Below are 25,580 nucleotides of genomic sequence, written 5' to 3'. Positions count from 1 at the left end.
AACATGGAGAAAAAGTACAGAGAAGCAAAAAGAGATCTCTCATATTGCACATTTTTGACACTTTCCTTCTATGGCAATGAGATTTTTCTTAAAGATTTTTTTTTTATTGATTTGGCTTTATCATAGTGCATGACAGCATCTATCCAGTAGAAGATGACTTAATCTTTTTCCTCAAGTACTGAACCAGTCAAGTCCAGCCAGTCACAACAGCATGCCAAAGAGCTGACCTGATGCTACAGTCTTGAAGACCTGCTTTAAAGACATGTTTTCTTGATAAATTAGAAGTCATTATCATTGTTTTACAGCTAAATGTGAGTAGTTTAAATGTCTCAGGGATTCATTTTGTCTTACTAGCTAGAATTTTGTCCTGCAGCTTTGCCAGTGCATTTGCACACTCTTCAGAATTAATCCTGTATCTCCTTCCTTCCATCCTACTGTATTTTCTACTTCACAGACTTTTTGTTTGGGACCTATTTTCTAAGCCATTCTTTTTCCTCTTACATTAGTGACTTGAAATGGAACTACTCTGTTATTTTAATCTACTACTTCTCTGAGTGCGAGATGACTGCTTTCTTCAGTCCTTACTTCTCTGGTAAATCTACTCAGCATTCATTTAGGAAAGCTGTGTCCTTCTGCAAGGCAACCTACCATTGTTATTTGACTTTTTATCTGAAGGCAGTTTTGCAGCCAGTTTAAATCTTCTTGGTGCCAGTCATGCTCTTTGAGGGAAAGTTCTCTGATACCAGCCTGCTATCAAATCCCCTCTGAGTGAGATGGTTCAGAGGAACATTGCACAGCACAACAAAGAACTCTTCTGTATCATGATGAGTGTTATCAGCATACCTCAAACTTGATCAGCAGAATGTATTTTAGCAAACTATTTAGTTGATGCTTATAGCCATGTGCTGCAAAGTCCACATCTGGATTCACAGTCTCAAAGACATGAAGCAAGCTATTGCAATTCAGTCAGAAGTGCAAGTGATGGGGATGTTCACAGATGAGTAGGGTAAGGGTAATGTATACAACTTTGGCTTTCTGTCATAAATTTACATAACTGCTTGGGAATTAGCGTGTCAAGACCTCTAGATTCCCTCCCTAGTTATAAGAGGTACAGCTGGTGGAAGCTGCTCAGGTTGGACTCAGCCTTGCATGACTTGTGGAATATGTCACATTCTAGCTGCACTTTTGAGACATTCGTTGACATCATCCCAGGGACATCAGCATTTCTTTTACTGTAGGATTGATACAAAATTAGGCAAAGTAGACCAGATCAGCAGAAGATTGCTTTTGACCATCTTGTTCTTGACAGAGCAGTGGAACAGTGGAAGAGCTGGGCAGTGGAACAGTGGAAGAGTGAGAACAGTTCTATTGCAAATGAAGAAAAGAGCATAGGAAATGATAGTAGCACATTTAGCTTTATTGGAATTGAACAAATACCTTTTATTTTTCTTAATAAACCCTTTTACAGCAAGTGTAAAATTTTAATGTTTGATTCATTTTATGTTACAGGTTGTCTTCTTCTGTGTAAGCAAAAATACCATCTTTTTTTTTTTTTTAAGTTTTATTTTCTACTTTAAAACATGTAGCAAGGATTTGAATAATGCAGATCCGGCACCAAAAGGTAACAGGTTCTGAAAATCACAGTACAGTTTTAAAATTCTTAGGTTAATTATGATATTTAAAATGATAGCCACTTTGAATAAAGATATAAATTAGAAGTCTGTAAACAAGTTGTGTTTACCTATAGAGCTATTGATCGCAGCTACAATGAGAGCAATAATAGAAACTCAATGCTAAACTGAGCTACACCTTTGAGGAACCAAGTTCTTACTACGTAGTGTGGTACAGGGTAGCACAATAGGTAAAATACAATTTGGCACCTCAAGTTGCATGTAAAATTAGCAGAAATAAAATGAAGTAAGTGCACTGTTTTCCAGCAAAAATAAACTGGGCAGTTTCACTGGTTTTGGAGTGTCAACTATCAAATAAATTACACAACACACAAGTTCAACCCCAAAATTACAATTCTAGTAAAGCAAGATAATATTAAAATGCACACCCACAAGGATAGTAAAGTATAAATCTATTTGTTTTTGTTTTTCCTCTCCTTTGTCAGTAGAAATAATTTACAACCCACAAAAGGACTCCTTGGTGAAACCACTAACTACAGACATGGTCATGGAATGTAGCTCAGTAGACTTGTTTCAAATAGAAAGGCAACATTATCCTGAAAAAGTTTGGTCCTCTTATAACTCACTGCACTGTAGCCACCACAGTCTCTTGGTAGATGTTTTAGGAGCACTGTTTGTTTTCTGATTCTCTTTTGTTTCAAGCAATAATATCTTGGTGATAAAGTTGAGTAAAATTTGGCCCCTTTTACAGATGTCTGGTCAATGCTGAATCTGGCAGAAGAACACTGACAGTATATAAGGGGAACTCTTATTGACTGGTCTCAGGTATATTGTTTCATGCAATCAATTTTCCTTCTATAATTCTTTTCCTTTTTCATTTTCTCTTCAGAGTCCTGAGGGGAAAAAGAAACCCTTTATCCAAATAACAGAGAGACATTTCATTGCTTATTTACATGTGGTTCACTTTGGCTGACAAATCCTGGCACACCAGTTTCCTACTTCTTGTGAATGTCCTCATGACGTATAATTTTGTATGTAATCCAGTAAAAGATGTTGAAAATGAGGAAGGCGAGTGGGAATGCAGCACGAGATATTGTATCAATCCTTTTTGCACGGTCAACAAACTTCTTTTTGATGGAATCTGAATCCTTTGGTGGTGCTGGAGGTGGGTTTGGTGGAGTAGCCTTGACTGCTGCGCCGTCTTTGACTTGGAGACAGTGACCCATGCCATAGCCACTGAAATTGAATCGACTGTCACGAGCAACCTCATCTTCCTGGGAGAGAAAGAAGACAAATGAGAGACACAATCACCTGTCTGTCAAGCATGCCATACACTTGAGAAGTTGAGATGCACCCCTCCAAAGCACCTAAGTAAAACAGCTGATTAATAGAAAATACAGGTTTAAGAGACAAGTAATTAAAGCTCAAGCAATAAGGCAAGGAAATAAGGGGACTGCCAATGTTTGTGAACCTGAGCTTTTCTCTGTGACCAAGCCAACCAAGTCAAGTAGCCAGTTGTATCTCAGCTCCATGACTTCACAGATTCTTCATTTCCTTGGACTTGCTGCAGCAAGCAGACCTAGTTATGTTGGCAGCAGAGTGTCTGCTCTGGCAGTGTTGATTTGAATGGTCCGGGCATCCAGGGGCCAAAGCTCATGGAAGAGAATATCTCTGGCCAGTCTAACTGCAGTCTTGCACTTCCATCCCAGATCTACAAAACAAGGATTGATCATATCGTCCCCCATGCTCATAGGAATGCTCTGAGAATCAATACTTTGAAGGACACTGAATGCTTGGATTTAGAGGTAACAGGAAGTTAGGTGCAATACTGCAAGCTAACATAGAGCCACCTTGCAGAACTCCTTTCTTTCTCTTGTCTAAACAGGTAATAATTGGTTTTAGAAAGATGAGTATCTAGGACTTAACTTCATCATCATGACTGTATGATGAAAAGTCTGAGGCTGTTTATGCTGGTAAAATCTCACAGCCACATCTCCTGTCTGATGACACAGTAATATAAGAGTTAACAGCCACTTGAAGCCCTCCATAAAGGAAACAAAACCGGTTTTATTCTTTTTTATTTTGGCATCCAGCAGCATGCCCTAAACACTTTCTCCTTCACTGACAAATACTTCATTGTTGAATTTAAATGACCTCTTCTTGAGATCACAAGCAGCTCACTCACTTGGAATACTCCCTCATATTTCTCACTAACCCAAACCTTCTGATCGTAACAGAGAATAAGAGAGTGCAAGAAAAAAACATCAGAGCTGTAATATACTGAATAAAGAGCATGTTTGCTGAATTTGGGATAGGGATTGACAACAATTTACTCCAAACCAGGATGTAAATAATTGCTCCTTCATAGCAGCACTGCTTTCAATAATTTCATTTTTCTCTCTTCTTGTCTATAGCACTGGATTTAGCTATATCATCAGGTTTACTCTCCTTACTTCAGAGCTAACATGCAAATGAGAATAACCAGAGGTGAGATCCAAAAATATCAAATGAGGATATTTTTCAATTCACTTTGAGGTGAATTGAGTGCTTATGGAAGGAGAATAAGCAATAAACAGTGCTTTTGAGACCTTGTCACTTCAGGCTAAAGACTATTCTACAATTTACCCATGAACAGGTGCATTACTGTAAGGCTGTTTGAGCACCTATCCAGGATTCATATCTCTTTCATCTCCGAAGACCACCATCATTAAGAAAAAGAAGTTTAGACTTCTCCTATTTCAATTTTATCTATATACAGTTTGCAGTTCCTCTGTGAAAAAACCCAAATTCTGCTTGTCTAGATGCTTATAAATATATAGACTATTCTAAGGATAAAGCCACTGATACCTAAGTTCTGGATAGATTTATGCAAGACTTCTCTTGCATGATTCAACAACACCACAAAGTCCTCCAAAAATACAGGGAGCTGCCTTCACTGCACTTTCCCTTTTTACTGAATTTGAAGGATAAAATGCACACCCAGGAGATGAATGGTGATTAAAAAGATAACAGATTTTGAGCAGCTGTGTTACCATATGTACTTTATTCACCTTTTTTAAAGTTTGATTTCTGTTACTAGGGAGGGACCTATGGGGTAAGTAAAATATACTTTGAACCTCATGCAGGATTTGGAAAGCCAGACTTCCATGCCTGCTGAACCACAGCTTTATTTTGAGGGGCTGAGCAGTTCATCTTCAATATTACAGCCCTATTTTTGAGCTTACATTATTGTAACCCTAGTGAGAAGTCATTTAAGATTAGGGAAAATTACCTTTAAATTGTATGCTACCAGTTCTTCAGCATAAAACCTTTAGTAGTAAAAAGCCATCTGTTTCCCAACAGTATTCAGAGCCTTACATTTCCTCCCAGCAGACGGTTGACTGTATCAGTTCTGTCTCTTAAAATCCAGAGGAAAGTTTCCCCATGCTACCTTTCTATTTAGGACTTTCATAGATGCCAATTTACATTGGATACAAGAGGTACAGTATTCTTCTGGGATATGAGGAGTGTGTGCTCAGCTGCTTTTTCTGCTTGAGCAGATTTCAATTTCCTTCTCCCTGATGAAAGTTTGAATCAGCTTGTACCTACTCTCCCAACATGCTGGTGTTTGCTGGTTGCAAAAAGTGTGCATATCAGTAGCTTTTATATTTACCAGAAAAATTCATTACAAAGCCTAAATAACTAATGAAGGAAATAGTCCTGAGTTTCCACTCGGCTACCTTTTTCCAACAGAAAATTGGTAATAGTAGCACCTAGACTCCTCTTGTGCAGGGGGTTGGATGAGAAGATCTCCAGATGTCCCTTCCAACCTCAAACATGCTGTGATTCTGTGATTTATGTCCTTCTGTAAGCAAGTAAAACCACAGCCCTTACAAAGCACAGCTGGTGGCCCTCAGCTCCATCCCCATCTCATGGTTTTCAACAGTAAGGCCCTCCAGGTGTTGAAGTGGCTTTGCAGTCTGACACTTGTTAGCCCTCTAAGCATTGCTAGCATCTGCATTCTCACTGACAACGCCTGACACCATCAGGGCTCTCCCATCTGACCGGCATAACCTGAAAGACCTCAATGTAGTGAGGAGGATATGTTTCCAGCGCTATTGGAGTGAGATGTATGTTCTGTCAGTCCCCTAAGCCCTTGAACCTGCTCCACCCAAAACAAAGCAGGAAGGAGTGAAAGACTTCCTCTCTGCTGCTCAAAGAAAGAGAGATGGAATAAACCCTAGCACTGGAACCTCAGGGTCCATGCTGCTTACAGGTTTTCTCACTCTGGTGTGGACAAAATGGGCAACTTTTCTTCAAAATATAACTTCTCCACTGAAATCTAGCACTACACACTGTGGTCATTAGCCATGTGGTGATACCTCATGGCCCCAGGAACAATTAAATACCCAATGTGGTTTATTTTAGCAATACAAATATGGTTAAAGAGAGTATACTTAAAGCACTTTTTATTACTGCAAAGCTACAATGTGACATTTCCGAGTATCTTCCAATATTCTGTCATACATAAAAGATTTTTGGGAGGAGTCGCGGAAATAGGATACCAAGTTTAGTTTCTTTGACAAAGAGAACCTTTTTTTTTTTTCATGTTTTAGTGTGTGAGATGAAGAATTGACCTCAGGCACTTTCCCTTAACAGCCTTCTTTTGCCTGGAGGCTTGGGGAACTACTGGGCATACTACCTCAGGTACTTTACAACATGGATACAGAATCGCTCTTCATTCCCAAGATCATATTCAGTTTCCACAGTCTCAAATACCCCACTGTGTAGTCTCATCTGAAGACAGTCTTCTGTTTGTATTTTTCACTGGCTTAGTCACTGGTAAAAGTGCAAACCTCATTGCAAACATTTCTATCTTTGTTTTCATCAGTCGACACACATACAACATTCATTTTAAACAAAACAGCATCTTGCTTGCTTCAATTCTGGGTTATTTGTGTTTTTACAGATTTTGAAACTGAAACCAAAGAGTGGTTAGAAGCCACTGAAACCAGAGTGGCAGAATCCCAGCTATTAAATTGACTTAATCCTTCTAAAGGAATGTGAAATAGTCTTGCATAATACATACCCACAACTCAATCTGCCCTTGATAAAGACCTGGGGAAAAGAGTCACAAGTTGGATGAAAAACAATAAATAAATAAATAGTAAAATGAAAAGGTTCTTTTACTATTTTTCTCTCAGATGTTCACATTCCTGAGTGTATTATAATTATCTTCTGAAAAGCTAATAACATTTCCTGGGAACAGGGCAAATGCTTCCTACAAACACATTTTCAACACCACCTAAATAGAGTTATGTGTATTATCTTATGGTGTTATACTGAACATATTTAGATGTTGCCTTTAAACAATTTTCCTCAAGATAGAATTTTTTTTTTTTTTCCCAAATTGTTAATTTCCTTTTGTAAATTGAATCGTTTTCATTTGCTCTGCAATGTGATGGCACTAGATTCTTTTGCCTTGGCTTTACAATTGACAACATCTAAATCTAGGGTTTGATATGGTTTTCCTATTCATCTTCCATTTTTGTAAATCTTTAATTTCTACTCCATCATGACCGGAGTGTAATTTAAACCATCAAATTCAGGCCAAAGCAATCAAGAATGGGAAAAACAGTTTAGACAATCAGCCAATTCCCTGCCTTGCATGCATCACTTTCTCTACAATGTTCTTTGTCCAGACCACTTTTAAATATTGTTAGCACTGACTCATTTTAACAATGAGGAAAATGAGAGAGAGGCTGGTTTCAAACAGTGTATTTAACTTTCTGATGTGATTTGTTCTTTTAATTTTGCTACTCTTTTTGCAACATATGGTGGGCAAACAATTTAAATGACTATCTAGTTTAATCAAATTTCAAGGACTTAGAAGATTAATTTTAGGTGTAGGGTAGAAAACATCAGGGAAACTTTCCTTTTGGCATTCATAAACACAAAGTTAGAAAACCACAATAAATTTAGACTTGAACACAAAATGGAATCAACAGAAATCAGACAGCAACATAACTTTGGAGAATTTGTTCCTAGATAATCTTTATGATTTTTTAACACCTCTCATCTCTCAGCACCTTACAAAATTCACAGGGTGGTTTTGCAAAGACAGTCTTGCTTACATGAATTCAGTTCTCAGGAGTCAGTGAGTATGTGGAGGAAAGTAGTTCAAATGAGAAGCATGGCTGGGTTTTCAAATCCTTGTTGGTTCCCACATAAGATTCTAACAAAACTAAGTTGTCAGGAGACAAGAAGGAAGGTCCTTTCATGGATTAACCATTAAAAAGCAATAACAGAGTCTGGAAGTGAAAAATCAGTTTTATAACAGAAATTTTCTGGAGAGGTTCTCCTAAGCATCTGCACTAGAGCTAGGAATATGGAAGAGATTTTAAAATAATCTGAGGAAAAGGTTCCCAAGTAAAGGCGGCTGGAAAAAAAAAGGCTATTCAGAGTGGACAAATATCAACCAAACAGAAGGATATCTAATACTTAGTGACTATGTAACAAAATTGTAGTAGATAAAGTGCAAGCTAAAGTGCATTGCAAAAAACCCTTTTAGACATAGACAGTAATATGCTCAGAAAATTGGCTCCTTCTTGGGTGATCACTGTGGGAATTACCACAGAGGTGAACGAAAACATCAGTCCACTGCTAAGTGGAAGTCAGACAACAAGCAAACAAATCAGAAAATCTTTGCCACTTCATCCACCCATGTTGAGGCCAGTCTTTAAAAATGAGGAGCATTTCTGGTCATCCAAAAAAAGGAAAGACATGACAGAATTAGACAAAGTGCCAGGAGGAGCAGCAATAATGATAAAAGACTTTTTATGCATGAGGAGATGCAAAGTAGTTGAGGTCTCTTCAGCGCAGAAAAACCGTGCTTTAGAGATGGAGGATAATCACAGAAGTCATAAAATCATTGTGAAAATTAATAAATGGAGAGAAAATGAATAGGTAAAGGTATTTCTTTTATTTTCTTTCTTTCTCTCCTGTGCAGGAAATAGGAATACAATGACACAATGAAGGAGAAAGGGAGAATTTATTTTTCAGAGGAAACTGTCTTTCATTTACCTGTGTAAATCATTGTGTGAAATGTTTCAGGGGATGAAAACAGGACAATGGCAAAGATTCACTAATTATAGGCTAACGTGTGGATATTGAATATGTAACCTTAGCTCATGCAAAAGTACATCCTCAATTGCTTATTTTCAGAAGATAGAAAAGACCTTCTGGATTTTGTATGGAGCTTTGAAATACGACTTTTCTAAACATCCATGCCTGGCCACTTCTGGAAGAGAAGCCACTCATTTTCACCCTGTATAACATGGCTTAGAATTCAGATCTTCCATCTCTTAGTAACATACAGGGAGCTGGAGATAGTATTGAAATGTCCTGCATTTCCACTAATTTGTAGTACTTTGAGTGTCATTTTTCTTCTCTTCACATGGTTGTGCCTTCAGGCTAACTCTTGCTGATGCAGAGATGACATTCCCATAGCAAATCTATGTGCTGCAGTTCTTCAGAGGGTATGGTGGGAAATAAGGATGGAGCAAGTTCTGCTGGCATTTGGCAGTAAAGCTGTCATCGACAGATTTCTCTGGTTTGTTCCTTCCTTAAAACTGCATGATCTCAGTTCACCTATGCCAAATGCTGTTTCCTCTCCTCCAGACAACAGAGAAGCAGAAAGTGATGTAAAACTATCACTTTGTCACCTCAATCCTGCCCAAAGTACAGATCAAACAGAGCCCAAAATTTGCCCTAAGAACTCTTTTTTCCTAAATATTCATCTATGTGTTTCATCAAAAACATAAATGGTCTTTGGCTGACCCTACAGAGTGATGTTGCCCCATCAGCATTCTGTGTGCCATAATGGTGGCTATCACAGTGGCAGCCCTTTTTCTCTCTCTTAATACCAATTTTTCCAGTTCAGCGAGGCTTCTTTTTTCTCTCATTTGGACACTTGTGCCTTATAAAATCTAAGTAAAATAGGCATTTCATAGTAATTGGCATCATTTTAATTAATGGAAGAGAAATTGGTCATTGTCTTCAGTAAAGGTTTCCAATTGACAAATTTAGGTTTGTTTTACAAAACTGTGCCTAATCATACCTCCTATCTCCAATAAAGAGCAGAAGAATCTATGAAGCATGACTGATTTACTTACTCTTTCTGTAAGAACAGCAAGTGAACTGTTGTTAATAGAATAATGAAATGGTAGTTAATGTGGCTTTGCCCTGAACATTATCCAGCTGAAAGAGTAACATAACTTAAACATGCTGCGGAGCAAAAACATTTTCCTGCCTTGGAATATCTGTAAGTGGTATTTAAGTTTTTCAAGAAATTCTTTAATAATTGAGATTATTCAGTCAGTAAGGATGATAAGTTTATTATTAAAAAAAAAAAAGGTTTTCCTTCTTTTTTGGTACAGCAAGACTTGTTTCTCTCAATTGTGTAAATGAAGTTAATATAAATTTCTTATTCAACTTCATGTTTTATATATAATATGATTAATATTTTAATTGTGAGGAAGGGAGGGAGAATTAGAGGAACTGCTGTTTCGCAAAGCATCATAGATGTTGCGATAGAGAATTATAGCTCCTAAATAAGAGCAGAGGTATTCCTAACAGAAAAACTGCCTCGGTTTACCTGATTTTTAAATGGCAGTGTACAAACTCAGTGCTTTGTGTTGTACAGCCTGCATATTAAATCCTCCGAGGACAGTGGCATTTGAAGGCTGCTTTAAGTTAGCTCTCCTGCCAGTCCCCTTCTAATGACAGCAAAGGCTGACCGGTTCAGCAGTGGGAATGTCACATCAGTCTGTTTTACATCAGACAAATGCATAGTAATGACCTAGATTTTAGGATAATCTGCTTTGACCAGAAGGCTGGTGGATACAGGGCAACCAGTTTGTCACCCTGTCAATGAGCAAGGCTGAGTAAACTGCAAAGCCAGAGCTCAAATGTGAGGCTACTCTGACATTTTACCCAGCTGTGAGACAGCCCCATCAAAGCACAGGAGGGAGGGCAGTAGGGTGCTGTGGGTGGGGGAAAGCACGAGGAGTGTTGGATGGAAAGCGGGGAGAAAAGAAGCACTGAGCAGCCATTGCTTTTGCTACCACAGCACACAAGAGAGCTGAGTTCACAGCCCCCAGCTGTGGGCGGGGGGTACCTGAGTGCCTGCTTCCCCAGGAGTTTCCCCTGAGGCTTTCCTGGTGCTTTTCTTCAAGCAGATTTAAATTTTCTGGGGGGAAGATGATGGTTTCTATTACACTTCTGGGAAATTTCTCACTGCTGACTGCCTCAGCTGAAATACTTTTAAAATCACTTTTTTTAGAGCACCCCTGTGCCCTGACCTCAGCATCTCAGTGTGTTATTTATTGAACAGCTGAGATTAAGAAAGAAAAAGGAAAAAATAAACAAGTGTATATCTGTGTACAAGGCCTAGAAATGACTCTTAAGTGATCTGATTTATGCAGGTTGCCCTCCAGAACAAAATGGAGCACTAGCGACTTCTTCAGGCTTTGGTTTCAATTCCCCCAGCTCCTCAGTTTTTGCAGACAGGCAAACAGTCAGCCTGCAGCAGGGACAGCGTGTTCCACCCTTCCTGCCTGGGTTGGTGTTAGAGACAAAGTACTGCTGCCTGTGCCCATGACTGAGGGTTAGCAGCAGCATCTCACTTGGTGTATGCTTAGAGTGGGAAGCACCTGCAGAATTGTGCGGAGGAAAGGGGAGGAGAGGCTCTTTCTGCAGCCCTGCATGAAGTGGATAAGAGTAACAGGAAGGAAAAAAGTAAAAGGTAAAGGAAATAGAAAGGGAAAGGAAAGGGGAAAGATGGGGAAAGATGGGGAAAGACAAGAAAAGAGGCCTTCTTTCTCTTTCTGTGGATGCATTCTTTCCTATGAGCCCTTTGCGACCAGCACAAGCCTCAGCAAACACTTGGAGGGATTGCTAGTGCTTTCTCAGACAGATTTCTTGCATTTAATTTATGCAAATACCACACAAAACAAATTAAATATTGCAAATTATATTAATAATTTAAATTCTGTAGCTAAAATTAGTTAGGAATATCTGCATCATCTTGAAATGTTCACATGCAAATTTTATAAGTTTTGTTATTTTTTTTCGCTGAGAAAACAAACCAACTGATAAATCAATGCCTTCCTTTCCCAGTTATCAGTTCTTAGCATGGGCTCCTAATAACAAATGTTTTTGGGGTGGGTTTTCTTTTCTTATCTTCCATTACACAAATTATCCATCCTGGATTTGCATATAATTTTGTTCTTGTTAGCCAAGATCGCAATCTGCATTTCTCTAGCTGTTTTCACATAGCTCAGAAGCGTGACTGGGTTAAACAAAGCACTTGCCAGCTACCTGCACTCCAGACTTTGTTACTGAAATTAAATTGTTGTGTCTTAGAAACATCTTGACTGTTTGAATATATTAGAAATTTGCTTCACAAATCCACTTTCATAGTTTCACTTTGTTTTTCCTCTTCAAGGGTTATTCTACAAAGGTCTGATATTATTTATTTATTCACAGCAAAAAAACCATTCATCATGAGGTAAAAATCAATGGTATTCAATACTATAACAACTTGATAGTACAATCTTTACACAGATGGTTTATTTTTTCCTCATCTGGTTAGTAATAAATCCCCAAATCCTACAAGGCCATTGGAAATATTCATCCAATAGAAGAGAAATAAGATTTCATTTAAAATGAGGTAGGTAGCTTTTCTTCTGCTGTATTAAGCACAGAATTACATATATATGCACACATTTTATTGGTATGAGTACATATAAATGCATGTGTGCATTCTACTTAATTTAGTTCTCTAATGCCTTTTGCATTGGCTAAAGGAATCTATTAGTAAGAAATGCACAAAGCTAAGGTTGATATTTTCCAGCTTAAAGTTAGGAGCTCTCACCAGAGCATTTCTCAAGCTACAGCCTCCATTTTGCAAACTTTTCTACTAGCTTCCCCTTCAAATGTGACTGTGGTCCTCAGAAGCAAAGATACAGGATACACAACCAAGGGTCATTAAACCTTCCCAATTCTCTGCCATGAACAGGCTCACTGGTGGGATGCTGGCACCTCTCCAGAAAGACCATCTGCCCAGACCGGTAGCTAAGCAATAGATTGCCTAGTTGTGGACTTTTATTACTTGGCAAAACTGATTAAAAGATAAGCTAAAATAGTAGATATATAACAGTATATAAAAGGCGATGGCGGATGAAATGTGGCAGAATTACTATAGTGTGAGGAAAAGGTATCCTTGGGAGAGGATCTCAGTTGTTCATCTGAACTCAAGTCTTGCTCAAGATGACTAAAAAACATGCATGAAGTGCCCCATTAATTTAACTAGAAGAAAGAGTACAACAATAACATCACTTTTCAAAGACAAAGAAACAAACGGAATCACTAAAACCTGTCATTTCAGCAGCCTTCCCCAGATGTGTATATTGCATGCTTCATCTTCTATGTGTTTTGAACAATAAATTCTAAATCAGTGTTTCCAATGCTTATCTTTGGGTGCACTGAAGAGGTCGGGACTCACTTTGAGAGACTATGGCCACTTGATATCAAGGTGCTACTTTCAATATCAGCTTCAAGGGATAACACCTGGGGGAGGAAGGGTTTTGCACAGAAAATGTGCCCCTTAGTCAGAGCACAAAGCGATGCAGGAGACCCCGCAGACAAAGGCAACACAGGTTTCTACCTCACTGGACCTCCAGCAGGCTTGTGAATACCAGGTAGGAATGCTCTGCCAGGATCAAGCAACATGGTGGCTCATTCTCAATGAGTGAACATCAACCTGACTTGTTTGTCCTCTGAACTGAAAACATGGCTGTTGTCTTAAAACCACTAGTGAGAAATACAAACAAATTAATTAAGGAAATTATTTTTATAGCCAATCTCAGGTTGTCTCCTTCCTCCTACAGCTGTCACTTCTCTGTGATTCCTTTTCCACTTTTTTCTACTATAAATTTTGAATCATTAATTCCTGGTTCTGCTCCTGCCTAGTTTCTCTCTGATGCTTTCATCCTTGCTGATTTCCAAACATGTGACCTCCATCTTCTACTTACAACATTCGGTTCCTTCCTCAGCCCCTGTCTGCTCTGGCCTCTGCAGAGCTTTCTGGGCTCTACAAATAAATTCTCTTCCTTGAGAGAAAAGACAAATCATTAAAATAGAGCTCAACCTTGCCAACACCACTTCTGACCTGAGAGGTTTTATTCGACCTTTTAAGAACAATCAGGAAATGGTTTACTTTTTAAAAATAGCTTACTTCCCCCTATATATATGTACACAGAGCTTCTAATTGCTCAGAGAGATTCCAATACCACAAAGTATTTTGAAATGTATCACTATGCGTTTATCCTCCTGTTCACAATGCACAAGCTGTGATACCAGTGTGGAAACCTGGAGATCACTGAGCAAGTTGTCACAAGGAGCTTTCTGTGCCTTTGTTCTGTATGTCTAGGGCTTGCAACAGGAATCAAATGGAGGCTTCAGAAAATGAATATAATAATTTCAGCAAAATCCAAAAGTGAGATTTTCCTTTCATTCTTGGTTTAATGTTCAGCAAAGAGAGTTATCATTTGTGCATTCTACATGTTGTTCCAGCCTACAGAAAAATCAATAATGAGGAAAAGTGTTCAAATAGCAATAGATTAGAGATTTGGCATGCTCTAGAGTACTCCAATGACAAGTCCAATCACAGCAGTACAATCTGCTTCTCCTTATATGTGCTAAATTTATAGCACTGTGCTAATTTCTAAATCAATTTACACACCACCTACAGAAAAAAATACTCAACAGAAAAGTAATATTTGGACTTCGTGATTTATCTTTAGCAAACAGTTCGTACTTGTAAATGTATCTCCAATTACTCTCCACTCTCTTTTTAGAGAAAATAGTTTAGAAATCATTAACACTGATTATGTTCTTTTTTAAAAAAAAACAAAAGAATATCTCTGATAAAAAGTGTCCTGCGATTCAGGTGTTATTTCCCTAAATTATTGTTCATTCATGTCTGACTAGAATTTTGAGAATATATGACAGACTGAAAGGTGGTCAGACTTCCATCTGGAGTCTGGACACCAGGACAATAGAAGAACACTGTTTTTTAGCTGTATTACAAATAATATATTAAAATGAACCTCTCCTGTGGAGAGGAAATTTTGCTATACAAGAAAGTTTAACTGTGCCTTCTCTTCAGCTGTCATTCAATTTATCTTTATAGAAAATACCACCTTCTCTTACAACATCATAAACACACCTACAATACATGTTCTCCCCACAATTTGGAAAGGAACGAAAATATAGAACAAGACCATGGCCTATAGAACAAGACCAAGCCTGCACAACACCGGAAACATCCTTCTCCTCAAACTTGGCTACTGAAACACTGAAGCATAGGAAGACAGAAAGCTGAGCCATGCATGCTCTGTTCAATGGCTATTGGGGGTCTCTACAAGTCTTCATCAGCATTGTGGTAGGATGGTTTACTGAAGATCCAAGAGCTTGCTCATATGTAGTGTCACTGCATGACATCATGCTGAATGATATCTTATCATCAGATGAAGGGCTGAGTTACCCTTCTCTGGATTTGAGGGAAGAAAATATTTCAAAGAATGAGACTACTGAAGCACCTCCTGAGGGGAAATCTGTGTAGAGGATATTTTAAATGTGTTTGCTGCATTTAAATAGATGGTTTCAGCTTGCCAGTCTCGGAATGGCTCCTAAAATAAACATCAGTATAAAAAATAAGGCTATTTGTTTTGGATGATTAAGAGAATCTGACTCATATATCTGGGGTGTGGCAATTCCAATCATATCTTCATTTTAATTTACAGGCAAAGAAATAAACGAGGCTTCGTTACTGTTTGTGCTGCTGGTACAGTGTATTTGGGATAATAATCTATGGTATTAGTAAATTGACTCACTGGACTGCCCTTGATCACGTTCCATTTTCTGTTTAGTGGGGCCTTCTCGAACAGCTATATATAACCAGGAATTAAAAAAGGAGAGACAGCTTTCTCTTAGATCATTACAAGATGATGTTGTGTTCAGTTTTCCTCTTGCTTCAAAGGTTGCAAATGATGTGATCTTTCCACCATCACAGATAATATATAGCTGCTGTTTGGCTTGTCACCTCCTCATGCAGAAATCCAATACTCCCCTCTTGTCACATATTCGTCTCAGATGCATGTTCTATTGCAGAGCCCCAAATTAAACACTTACTGTATGCCTTCCTGCCAGTTTTCAAGTCTTGGCTTGTGTGGTTCTTCTCTGTCAAAACCCGTTAGCAATCCACATGAGCACTTGCAGTAAATATACAATCTCCTGATTGTAATTAAAATGCTGCATGCTTTTCTATTCAATAAAGGAAACTGTTGTGCATCTTAATCCGTAGCTCTGCTCTTCTGCCACAGTTTTTAAATGTCTGATCACTGAACTAGTTGCACAGGCAGGTTGTTTTGAGGCTGTATCACACATCTATTAGTTTTATATATCTCAAAATAAGTATTGGGCTAATTTTGGCTCTACATGATTGTGTTGAAAAATTGTTTTCTCAGTCCAGGCAGATCTTAAAATTAGGACTGACCTCTACAAGGGCTGGAGGATGAAGGGGCAGTTCTCTGGAATAGGAAAAGATGAGAGCAGAGGCTCAGAGAGCAGACAGCTCAGCAGGAGATCAGCACACGTTACAACATATAAACTTGTGTAGCTGTATTTTAGCAGCACATCTGCAGCTGTGCTATTGATGAGGAAAGGGGAACTGCAGAGCCTTGGGGACAGAAAGAACCTATTGTTATTCCTGTCCAGAAGGGTAAATAATTGTTCAGAGTCTTTTTTACTGACCTTTGTTCCAGGAGAGCTTGTGAGTCAAGGAGAATTACAGGGTGTAAATCAGAAATACTCACTTACAGGTCAGCACATTCACCAAGAGATATAATTCAGCTCACAGTCTCCCCGTGGAACAATCCCTCACAAATCTCTTTTAAACTCCTGCCTGATGTATCAGGCACATTACAGAAGGAACTATTTAAGAGCGCTGATTAATATTTTCAGCCACTGTAAATCTCCCAGCATCCTGCCTGGTTCTGCCTGTGCCAGCTGGCCCTCGAGAACCCCTCTTGCTCCTGTCCTCTACCATCCTCCAATTCTGTGTGTGTAGTTAAACAATAGAAGTGGAATCAATAACTGGCCAGCCCACACAGCCATCTCTACATTGTAATGCTTTAAACATGCAAAGAGGCTAAAGTCTAAGCCTCTTTACTTCAAATGCCACTGGCAGAAGAGATCCCTGAGTTCATACAAATCTGGTACCAGTTCCTAAGAGATCTTGACTTTCATGTGGAAGACAAGAAGAGAGGACTTGTGGGGAAGGAAAGGCCAACCTTCACATTGCAACATGTCCTGCCAATCAGTCTGGAGTGACCCACCTTGAGATTACAGGTGTCTATCTTAGGCAAAGACAGCCCAGAGCTTGCACAAGAGGCAAGGAATGCTACACCCCAAAAACGTTCTTTCTACTTTCACTCTGATGGATAGTACCTCTCCTACAGGTGAGCTAGTTCATGTTTAATAGCTGAAGGAGATGTTTGACAGACTCATGAGAGTTGGGTTAGGCAGCAAAGAACACATAGCTGTGACAGGGGAAAAGTGAGACTGAAAGCACTGGCTGAGATGCCATGTGCAGTAAAGTCATCTGTTAGCAACACATGGTGTGGGAAAAATATTTGGGAAATAACAACTGTTAGCATCAAATCCAGCAATGAAAATATCATGTCATGCTACAAGTCAGATATTCAACTGCAGCTGTACAAATACCCACAGGATAACTCAGCATAAAAAAGGGGGAAGAAGTAACTGAAGAGAGCAGGGTGACAAATCACTGGTCCACACTTGTCAGTAAAAAAAAATTCCAACAGGTTATTTCTGCAACAAGATAACGCAATATAAGCCACAAGGGAAAATGAACAAAGATCAAAGAGCTAATAAGAGACAGACAACACATGCAACCCCAACCCCCAGTATCTGGAAGTAATAAAAGAACCACAGCATCTTAAATGAGCTCTCTGTATTTTGGGAAATACATCTTTTGTACAAACTTGGGGAAAAAAAAGAGTATTTACAGTTAGAAAGCAAGACATCATTTTTTATGCTTGCAAAAATTACCCTCCTTGGAATTTGTATTATTCTCTCTCACACTCCTACATGGTTCCTATGAAAAAGTACATTAATATCTCACAGTGTGAGTATCCAGCACAGGTAACAGTAAGGGCAGAATAATAAAAGACCAGCTCATTAGTGACAAATACAGAACTGACTCTGCTACAGCTCATGACAGACAAATCTAGGACATCTCTAAAATAAGGAGCAAAATGACAGTGCTCAAAAACATTAAAAAAAAAAAAAAAAAAAAAAGAATTATAACAACTAGCTAATTGATTTGTTTTTCTGTAGGATCTGAAGCCAACTTAAAAGATAAAGGCATGGTACAACAGACGTGACTTAGTGTTTCATTATATATTTTTTTTAATTGTGGGAGCACACAATTCTGTTTTCCCCCTTTGCATTTTCTTCAATCCTTGAATGGACTAAGGACCACTAATAGCTCACCAACCGCCATCTGAGAAAAGTGGAATGGTGAGATGAGCCACGGCTTACGCTGAAGTCCTCAAGTGTGCTAAAATTGTTCCTGCTCTTGTTTGTATTGTTTTATGAACACAAATATATCAGAGCAAGGAAGAAAATGCAAATACAGAATATGCCTCATATAATTAGTGCTTCTCCTTTTTCTTTTGGCTCCATTCTCTTACAGGCAAACCAAACCAAACTCTGTATTACTTTGTTTATTACAAATACTAACTGTATCCTCTAAATATGCATTGCAATTTGCAAAACCATTAGCAATCCTATTGCCTTTCATCTTATATGTAGCTTTGGTTATTCTTACTTCTTCATTAACCTCAAAAAAGTTATTTCTCCAGTGCCAGTGCCCTTTTCAGTCCACACAATCCTCGCTGTTCCAATGGCCACACGTACTTCTAGTTGCACAAAAGCTGAGGAGGTAATAGTAACAACTCATAGCAAGTTTATGAAAAGTGTTTTAATAATTTATAAATCATCACAATTGAACTGATTGCTCTATCCATAAATAGTAAAGGCTACTCGTCACAAAAATACCTCCTCTGGCTTAGAAAGACTTTGAGTTGCAAAGTCCTAGGGCCCGAGAAGAAGTATTGAGGACATGTCCTCCTTCCGCATTGACCTCAGGGCCTCCTCCTTCAGCAGCAATCACAGAAAGCATCCTGCATTAGACAGAGCATGTCCTAACATAACATGCCTTTCTGTTGTTATCTTGTGGATCTTGCCACAGTGAAGTAGCTGTTTGCTAAATAGCTCCCTCATCTGTTATAAAGATCTATTATTTCTACCCTTACTCAGAAAACAGATTTTTTTATAGCATGGTAAGAGGCTTGACTATTGCCAAGTTGACAGGGTAAGCTGAAAACAAGTGCTACAATGAAGTACACATTGACTAGGCTGAAAAGCTGAAAAGCAGATTTGAAAACTGGGTTGGGTTGGGTGAGCAACTAAGCTAACTTTGGTAGGCCAGGGCTGAGAAGAAACAAAACAAACAAACAAAAGCAATCCGTAAGCTATGATACTTTTGAAGAAAGTAAGTAACAGAGAAAAAAAATAAGAATCAACAAATACATGTTAGTTTTGTGTGGGAAATCATTACTAGTAATGCTGGTGAGGCTCCCTGGATAGAGTGAGATGCATGTTAATAGGCTTAGAGATAGAACTAAAATGAATAAACTCAGGCAACCTGAAGCCCAGGCATGACAGGACATACCAGCATATGAGAGCCTGGGGAAAACTGGCAATTACAAGGTAGACAGGCACAAATGAGATCCAGTGACCTGTGCAGGAATTACAATGAAAGGGAGAATAATATCTAAAGTATGTTATGCCACCTCTGCTTTTTCCCTTTAGACACAAGCACTTACATATACAAATGCCTGTGGAAGGACCTGTCTGCTAGAGTATTATCGGACTTTATGGTCTAATAAAAAAGCAGCAGTTGAATAGCTGCCTAATTTGCCGCTGTCTCTCTGTAAAAGATAGGACAAGAACTTGAAAAACTTGAAGAAAGGCAATTTTATTCTGCGAAAGCCTCAGGAGGGCTACAGAAAATACTGATGCAGTTTGTGTGGAATACTTATTCATTGTTAGCACCTTCATTGCATATGCAATTAAACACATGGTAGCACACATTTACAACCTAATTAATGTAATTAGGTACAAAACAGTTAAAAAATAGTATTAGACCTCAATATTATTGGACTTGAAGACCATGAATGAGGCCATACTTTAGTTTTTTCAGTCATATCTACTGTACAACTTTTGCCTGTGATAAAGAAAGCTAGCGTAATTTAACAGAAGGTAGCTAAATGTAGGTCTTGGAGAGTTTGTGCTAGAGAGTGTCAGGGCTACCTCAATGCAGCTACTGATGTGAGGCTGAAGAGAAAACACACAACTTGCTTTCCTGAATAAAGTTTAAGAGCTCACAGTTGTGCAACTCAGATAATCCCTAATGAACACAGTTTGTGATCTCCACTCTTAATTAGCTATTCATTTGACAGATGAAGATTACAGAGCACCCAAAGGCAAGTCTCTGTAACCAGCCAGCCTGGGAAGGCTGAACAGAAAACAAACAAGCCAGTAGTAGGCAGACAACTTCCATGTGACTAGCAGAGAGAATCACTTCAGAAAACTTTACAGACAGCAAGGTGAAGAGAGTGAGGTGAAATCAAAGACTTCCTGCCTCCTTGGATTTCTGTGATGATATCATAGAGAATTTAAAACCTTGGCACAGTGGCAGAATAGCTACATTTAAGCAAGTGAATTGTACGTGTGTACGTACAAATGCAGACACAGTGTTTATGTGTTTTCAAAATTATACATATAGGATAGAAGTTTAATGATTCAAAGAGTTATGCAACCCCTCAAATGAAAGTTCCAGGCTTGATGCAGAAATTCAAAGCTACAATTCTGAACTTCTGTTGGTCCACATGTTTAGGTAATCACAGCAGCCTTTCCTGACCTTTCCAATCTGTTAACCTAAGAGCTAAAAACATTCTGGCATTCAGTATGCCAGATAAACAAAGCCAAACACTGGAAAACCAAGCTTACCAATAAGAACACCAAGAACACCAGCAGTCCTTCTTGGCATTAATCTTGAAAGTAAAGAAGTGTTGGGTGGGCAGAACAAGGGCTGTGCCATCTCTGAAATGTCATGAGAACATCCCAGTAGCAGAGAATGAATGGGTAAATTCTTAGTGATCTTTGGCAGGACTTGGCAAGGAGTTTTCAAATGCTTCTGGTTTGAAATGGATGAGGATTTGGGGCAGGCAGCAAGCGCTCAGACTATTTGTGCCTTCCACTGTATCTCTTCCTAGACCCTTCCTTGAGCAGTAGCAAAGAAAGTTTCATTTCCTACCACCCTCTCCTAGTTGGACAGTTACTTCTTTTCTGCAAGATGAGAGATTAGTGTTACTGAAAAGACGATAAAGAACAAACAACAACAAAAAGCCATTTGTGAGAAGTACCCAAATACAGATCACCATGTTTACGCTAAATATAATTTTTCTCTAGCAGTGGGTCAAATGAAATTAATATCTCTGATCATTACATCAAACTAAAAATGCCAGTAACTGTCCCTGAGCAATCAGTTTGCTATAAGTAATGATTATTACCTTTAAAAAGGAATTACAGTCTAGTTTAAAAAAAAAAAAAAAAAAAAAAAGTGTGAGAGAGAGAAAGAGATAAATAATGTACTTCAACACCACTTTTCTAGAAGTACTATAAAAACTGGATTTTACTGGAACCCATTAAGATTTTCAGACCTTGAAACAGCATGAGGTTTCAACAGTCTATTTAATACAATTTGGTTTTGCACAATGTCATTTGGACAACATCATTACAGAATGCTTCACAATTAATTACATTCAAATAGCAGCTTCTATCCCCAGTGGAGAACAGGATTAATTGGGTCAAATGTAAATATGCGTTTCGTGGATCCTACTGAACACTTGCCCATCTCACCAATTTACCATGTAATTTGATGCAACTGGTGTGTTATGCTCTGGAGATGCACAGAGCAAGCACGGTTGCAAGTTAGATTGGAAATACACTGATACAGCAGTGTTGATATTCTTAGCCAATATTGTGTTTGGCTGTAAAAGTATGACCCTTTCATTCTCTTGCAGAAACACTAATCTGTATTTATTCATGTTGAAATTCTTTTCTGTTGAATTTAAAACTTAGGATGGAATTCAGAACTGATATAAAGTATTGTGATCAGCAAGGGATCAGAAGTTGTTCCCCTCCCTGATATCTTTACCTTCCCCTTGGGAAGAAAACTAACCATACCTTCAGTGAGAAACCCTGAGATTAGAGCCTTGTTTGGTCTGGATTCTGGGCAGAAAAAGACTAAATATAAGCTACCCGTGTGGGATGAACAAAGTAGCCAACATGGGACAAAATTTGGCCCCCTGTTGGCAAACCTCTTTTCATGACCAAAACCTTGGGACTATGATGTTTTTTTATTGCTCTATGGAGTCTCAGGAAGGGACAATTTAAGTATACTCCTTCAGTCTTTTTCGGTTTTGATCATCAAATGTTTTTTCAACATTTTTTTCACAGAATTTTTCATGAAATAAGGTAGCCCAGAAAATACTCAATGAAAGAATCACTGTATCTATAATAATCCAGAAAACAGAAGTTTGTGCTTACGTCAGATAGCTTTTGAAAAAAACACATCTTGTTGCTTTAAAGCATCAAAAATAAGAACACTAATTCCTGTCTCTTTTTTTAGCTTCCTCTGCCCTATTTTCGGTTTGCACTCTCCCCTAGGTATAATAAAAAATGAGACATTTGCACCCAGCCGGGGAGTACCTTTCATGAGCTGGAAAACTGCAGAGTTCATTTCTGGCATATTTCCTGCTGTTCTTGAGTGACTATCAGGACAAACTCACTCCAGTGAATTGCAAACTTCAGTCCCCAAGGCTTGTCAGTTCCAACCTGATCTTTTCAGCCACTGCATGCTGAGTAGGTACAAGAGCGGACTTGGAGCTTCTAAAGCAAGAGTAACACTACTGAGCAAACAATAAAACTCTATCAGGTACACCTTCAGGCTTCTCTAGTCTTATCAGTCCCAGGTGGCACAGCATACAGCTATTTCATAGTTCCAAATCTGAAATCTTGAGACTATTATTCTGCAGCTCCTTTGAACTTAGTTCTCTGACCCTTATGTCCTATTCATATCCTAATATTAAGGAATCATGTATTTTCAGGCTGGTCAGTGTGAGTCTTTATGGTGCATAATGTCCTGGCTGCTGTTTTTTGGAGCAGCACCTGGTCCCTCCAGTATGATTATCTTTCCCTTTCTTCCAAAGGATACTCTGTGTTGCCCCGTTCTGATCATTTCAATAGATACTAAGATTCATCATTTTGCAGTCTTACCAACTTCCCATTGGTTCTCCGCTTATCTGGTGCCCACTACTTATAGTCTGCCTTTAATTATAGAATGTTTAATGCACCCAATATCTGAGACCTAATAGGGTCTCTGAGTTCTCTCCTTGAAAGTATGGCTGTCCTTTTTTTACTCTATGTCTTAGTTTCAAGTGAAAAGAAAACAAAACAAACAACAAAACACAGTTCATCATCATATATCATCTGAAGCTATATTACCATTAATCACAAATACTTGTTCTTTGTGAGTTTTCCTAGCTTCCCTTCTCCTACACAAGAGAAACTTGAATTCCACTTTTCACAAACTTATAAACTTCACAAACTTATAAACATTCCCTTACAATCAAACAAACAAACTAGTTCTCTATTCCACTTTGCCTCTTTGTCTGCATTTGTTTTTTACTGGAAAATCTCCATTTCCAGTAAGCTTAGTCTGTTCTGCTGATTACACAGCGGATTCCCAAGGCTGAACACCTTCTTTCCCTACAGATTACTCTTCATTTTAGGACTCACTGTGAGTCTTGGCTCGTGCCCAGAGCTAGTCTAAAGATTTCTATCAAGGTGTTCTTCTAGTTCAAAATGATGCTTTTGTTTAAATATTTGAACTCCCTAGGCAATTCCATTCAATAAATAATGAAGATACTTAGACCTATGTTAACTAGGGTCATTACTAGCCTATTCATGCTCACAGTACAAAGGCAAACAAGGACATTCAGATGAAGCTGCAAGGAGACACAGCAACACGTTGAAATGTATTGTGCCTATTATTTAACTGGTTCTGTGCAGTCGTACAGACTACTTCTTCAAGCTAAATTATCATTTTGGTTTCTTTACCTTCTGCTGTATTTTTTTTCCATGCATTTACATGAAAGTGCTGGTGTAGTTGCCCTGGAGAAAGGAAAGTAACCGCAATATCTTGAGGGTGTTTATCTACAGCAAAAACTACCTGCTCTTTAATCTGCTAAGTAAGCAAGATGTCAGAGAGAGTGGAAGCCATTCAGGCTTGGATTCCTATTTTTCACAATGAAGCTTGTGTGTTAGAGCTTGCTCTGTGTGCACCAAAAATAGCTCAGCAAGAAGGGCTTTCCTTGAGCACTTCCATTATTCACATGATGCGGCATCTTACATAACGCACACCCTGCACGTTATCCCACCGAGTGCTGTACACACAGATGCTAGCGGACAAAAATTTCCATTGGGGACAGTAGTACCAAGTGTTTTAAAGGCAAAGGCAGGCTGTGATTTTCTTAGCTGACAGGTCTGGAAAATAAAAAATAGTCTGGGTTTCTGACAGTGGGATTTCAGTGCGATTAAAATGACAGCCTTTGAAAATCACAGTTGTTCAATATGTATTTCTTCTCCCTTTCAAAGATGGAAATATTTCATCACCTAGATGTGGCAGCATTTTTTTGGTGGCTACCTGCCTGCCCATGGGCAGGCTCTGTCCAGAGATCAGCAGTTCTCTTGACCATTTGGCCAGGTACCTCCTCCTTCGCTTAGCAGAGTTATCTTTTGCCATTGTAATCACTAAGTCTCAGTCCCAGCTCTGTCATTTGAAAACACCATTTGTGCCTCCCTCTGCTAATCTGCATGCATCTGAGCCCCCCTGGTTGCAGCACTGTTATTTGTATTGCTCCATGTTCCCTACACATGAGATTAAATTCTGTCACAGCCTCCAGCTGCACAATTTTTTTGTTCAAGCTGCCAAGTATTGCTTTTAACACTAACATTCCCAAACTTAACCCCCACTCTTGGTCATAGTGTAATTCAGGAAATCATATTTGAGACACTGGTATAAATACTCATGGACTGTGACTCATTTTGACTACTGATCATGTAACATAATAATTACTGTTTTCCAAAAGAGATGATAGAGGCTGTGTAAATAGAGCTCTGCTTCACTAGAAACCCATCATTTTGAAAAATAACCAAATCTTCTGTGATTATTACAAATAATATTTTAAAAAGAAGTTGTTTTTCTTCAGATGATCTGGCACTAAGCAAATTTAGACTTTAATATAGTGCAACTGTATTACATCCTCCATTCCACCAGAGTCATGGCTTTTGCAGGCTGCACTCTCCCTACACAAAAAGTAATATCATATTGTACAGCAAATCAACAACCGTTTATTTCAGCAGTGAGATATGGCTACTGTTGAGTGCATTTCATTGTGAGCAGGAAGACTACACAGATCTTTAGGATGAGCACTGAATATTTCCTCCAGCAGAAACAGTATGGAGAATGCAGATAGGCTGAAGGGCTGAGGATACAGAGTTTCATTCCTTATGGAAAGTGGCAACAGGTCCTGAACTGGACAACAGTTCAGTTGTTTCTAACGCAGGGATGGGTCAATTGTTCAGCTGTAATTACAAATTTTGGACAGTCAGCAGTACAACCTAAACTTT

The 25,580-nt window shown here is 38.7% G+C and overlaps 1 protein-coding gene across 2 annotated transcripts in view; it reads right to left on the bottom strand.

Annotated features, from left to right (window-relative positions):
• Nucleotides 1-1,886: 1,886 nt before the first annotated feature.
• The window catches only part of GLRA2 (glycine receptor alpha 2), a 126,614-nt gene continuing 102,920 nt past the window's right edge, over nucleotides 1,887-25,580 (bottom strand). For both annotated transcript variants that reach the window (XM_052703154.1, XM_052703153.1), the window contains exon 9: nucleotides 1,887-2,905. In XM_052703154.1, coding sequence (XP_052559114.1) covers nucleotides 2,627-2,905 — 279 coding nt within the window. In that variant the 3' untranslated portion in view covers nucleotides 1,887-2,626. The remainder of the gene's footprint in view (nucleotides 2,906-25,580) is intronic.

Source organism: Tympanuchus pallidicinctus, unplaced genomic scaffold (assembly GCF_026119805.1).
Source record: "Tympanuchus pallidicinctus isolate F22 unplaced genomic scaffold, pur_lepc_1.0 scaffold49, whole genome shotgun sequence".
In the NCBI taxonomy this organism is placed as follows: domain Eukaryota; kingdom Metazoa; phylum Chordata; class Aves; order Galliformes; family Phasianidae; genus Tympanuchus; species Tympanuchus pallidicinctus.
The sequence above is the reverse complement of the archived record's forward strand: the minus strand, read 5'-3'. Positions and strand labels throughout refer to the sequence as shown.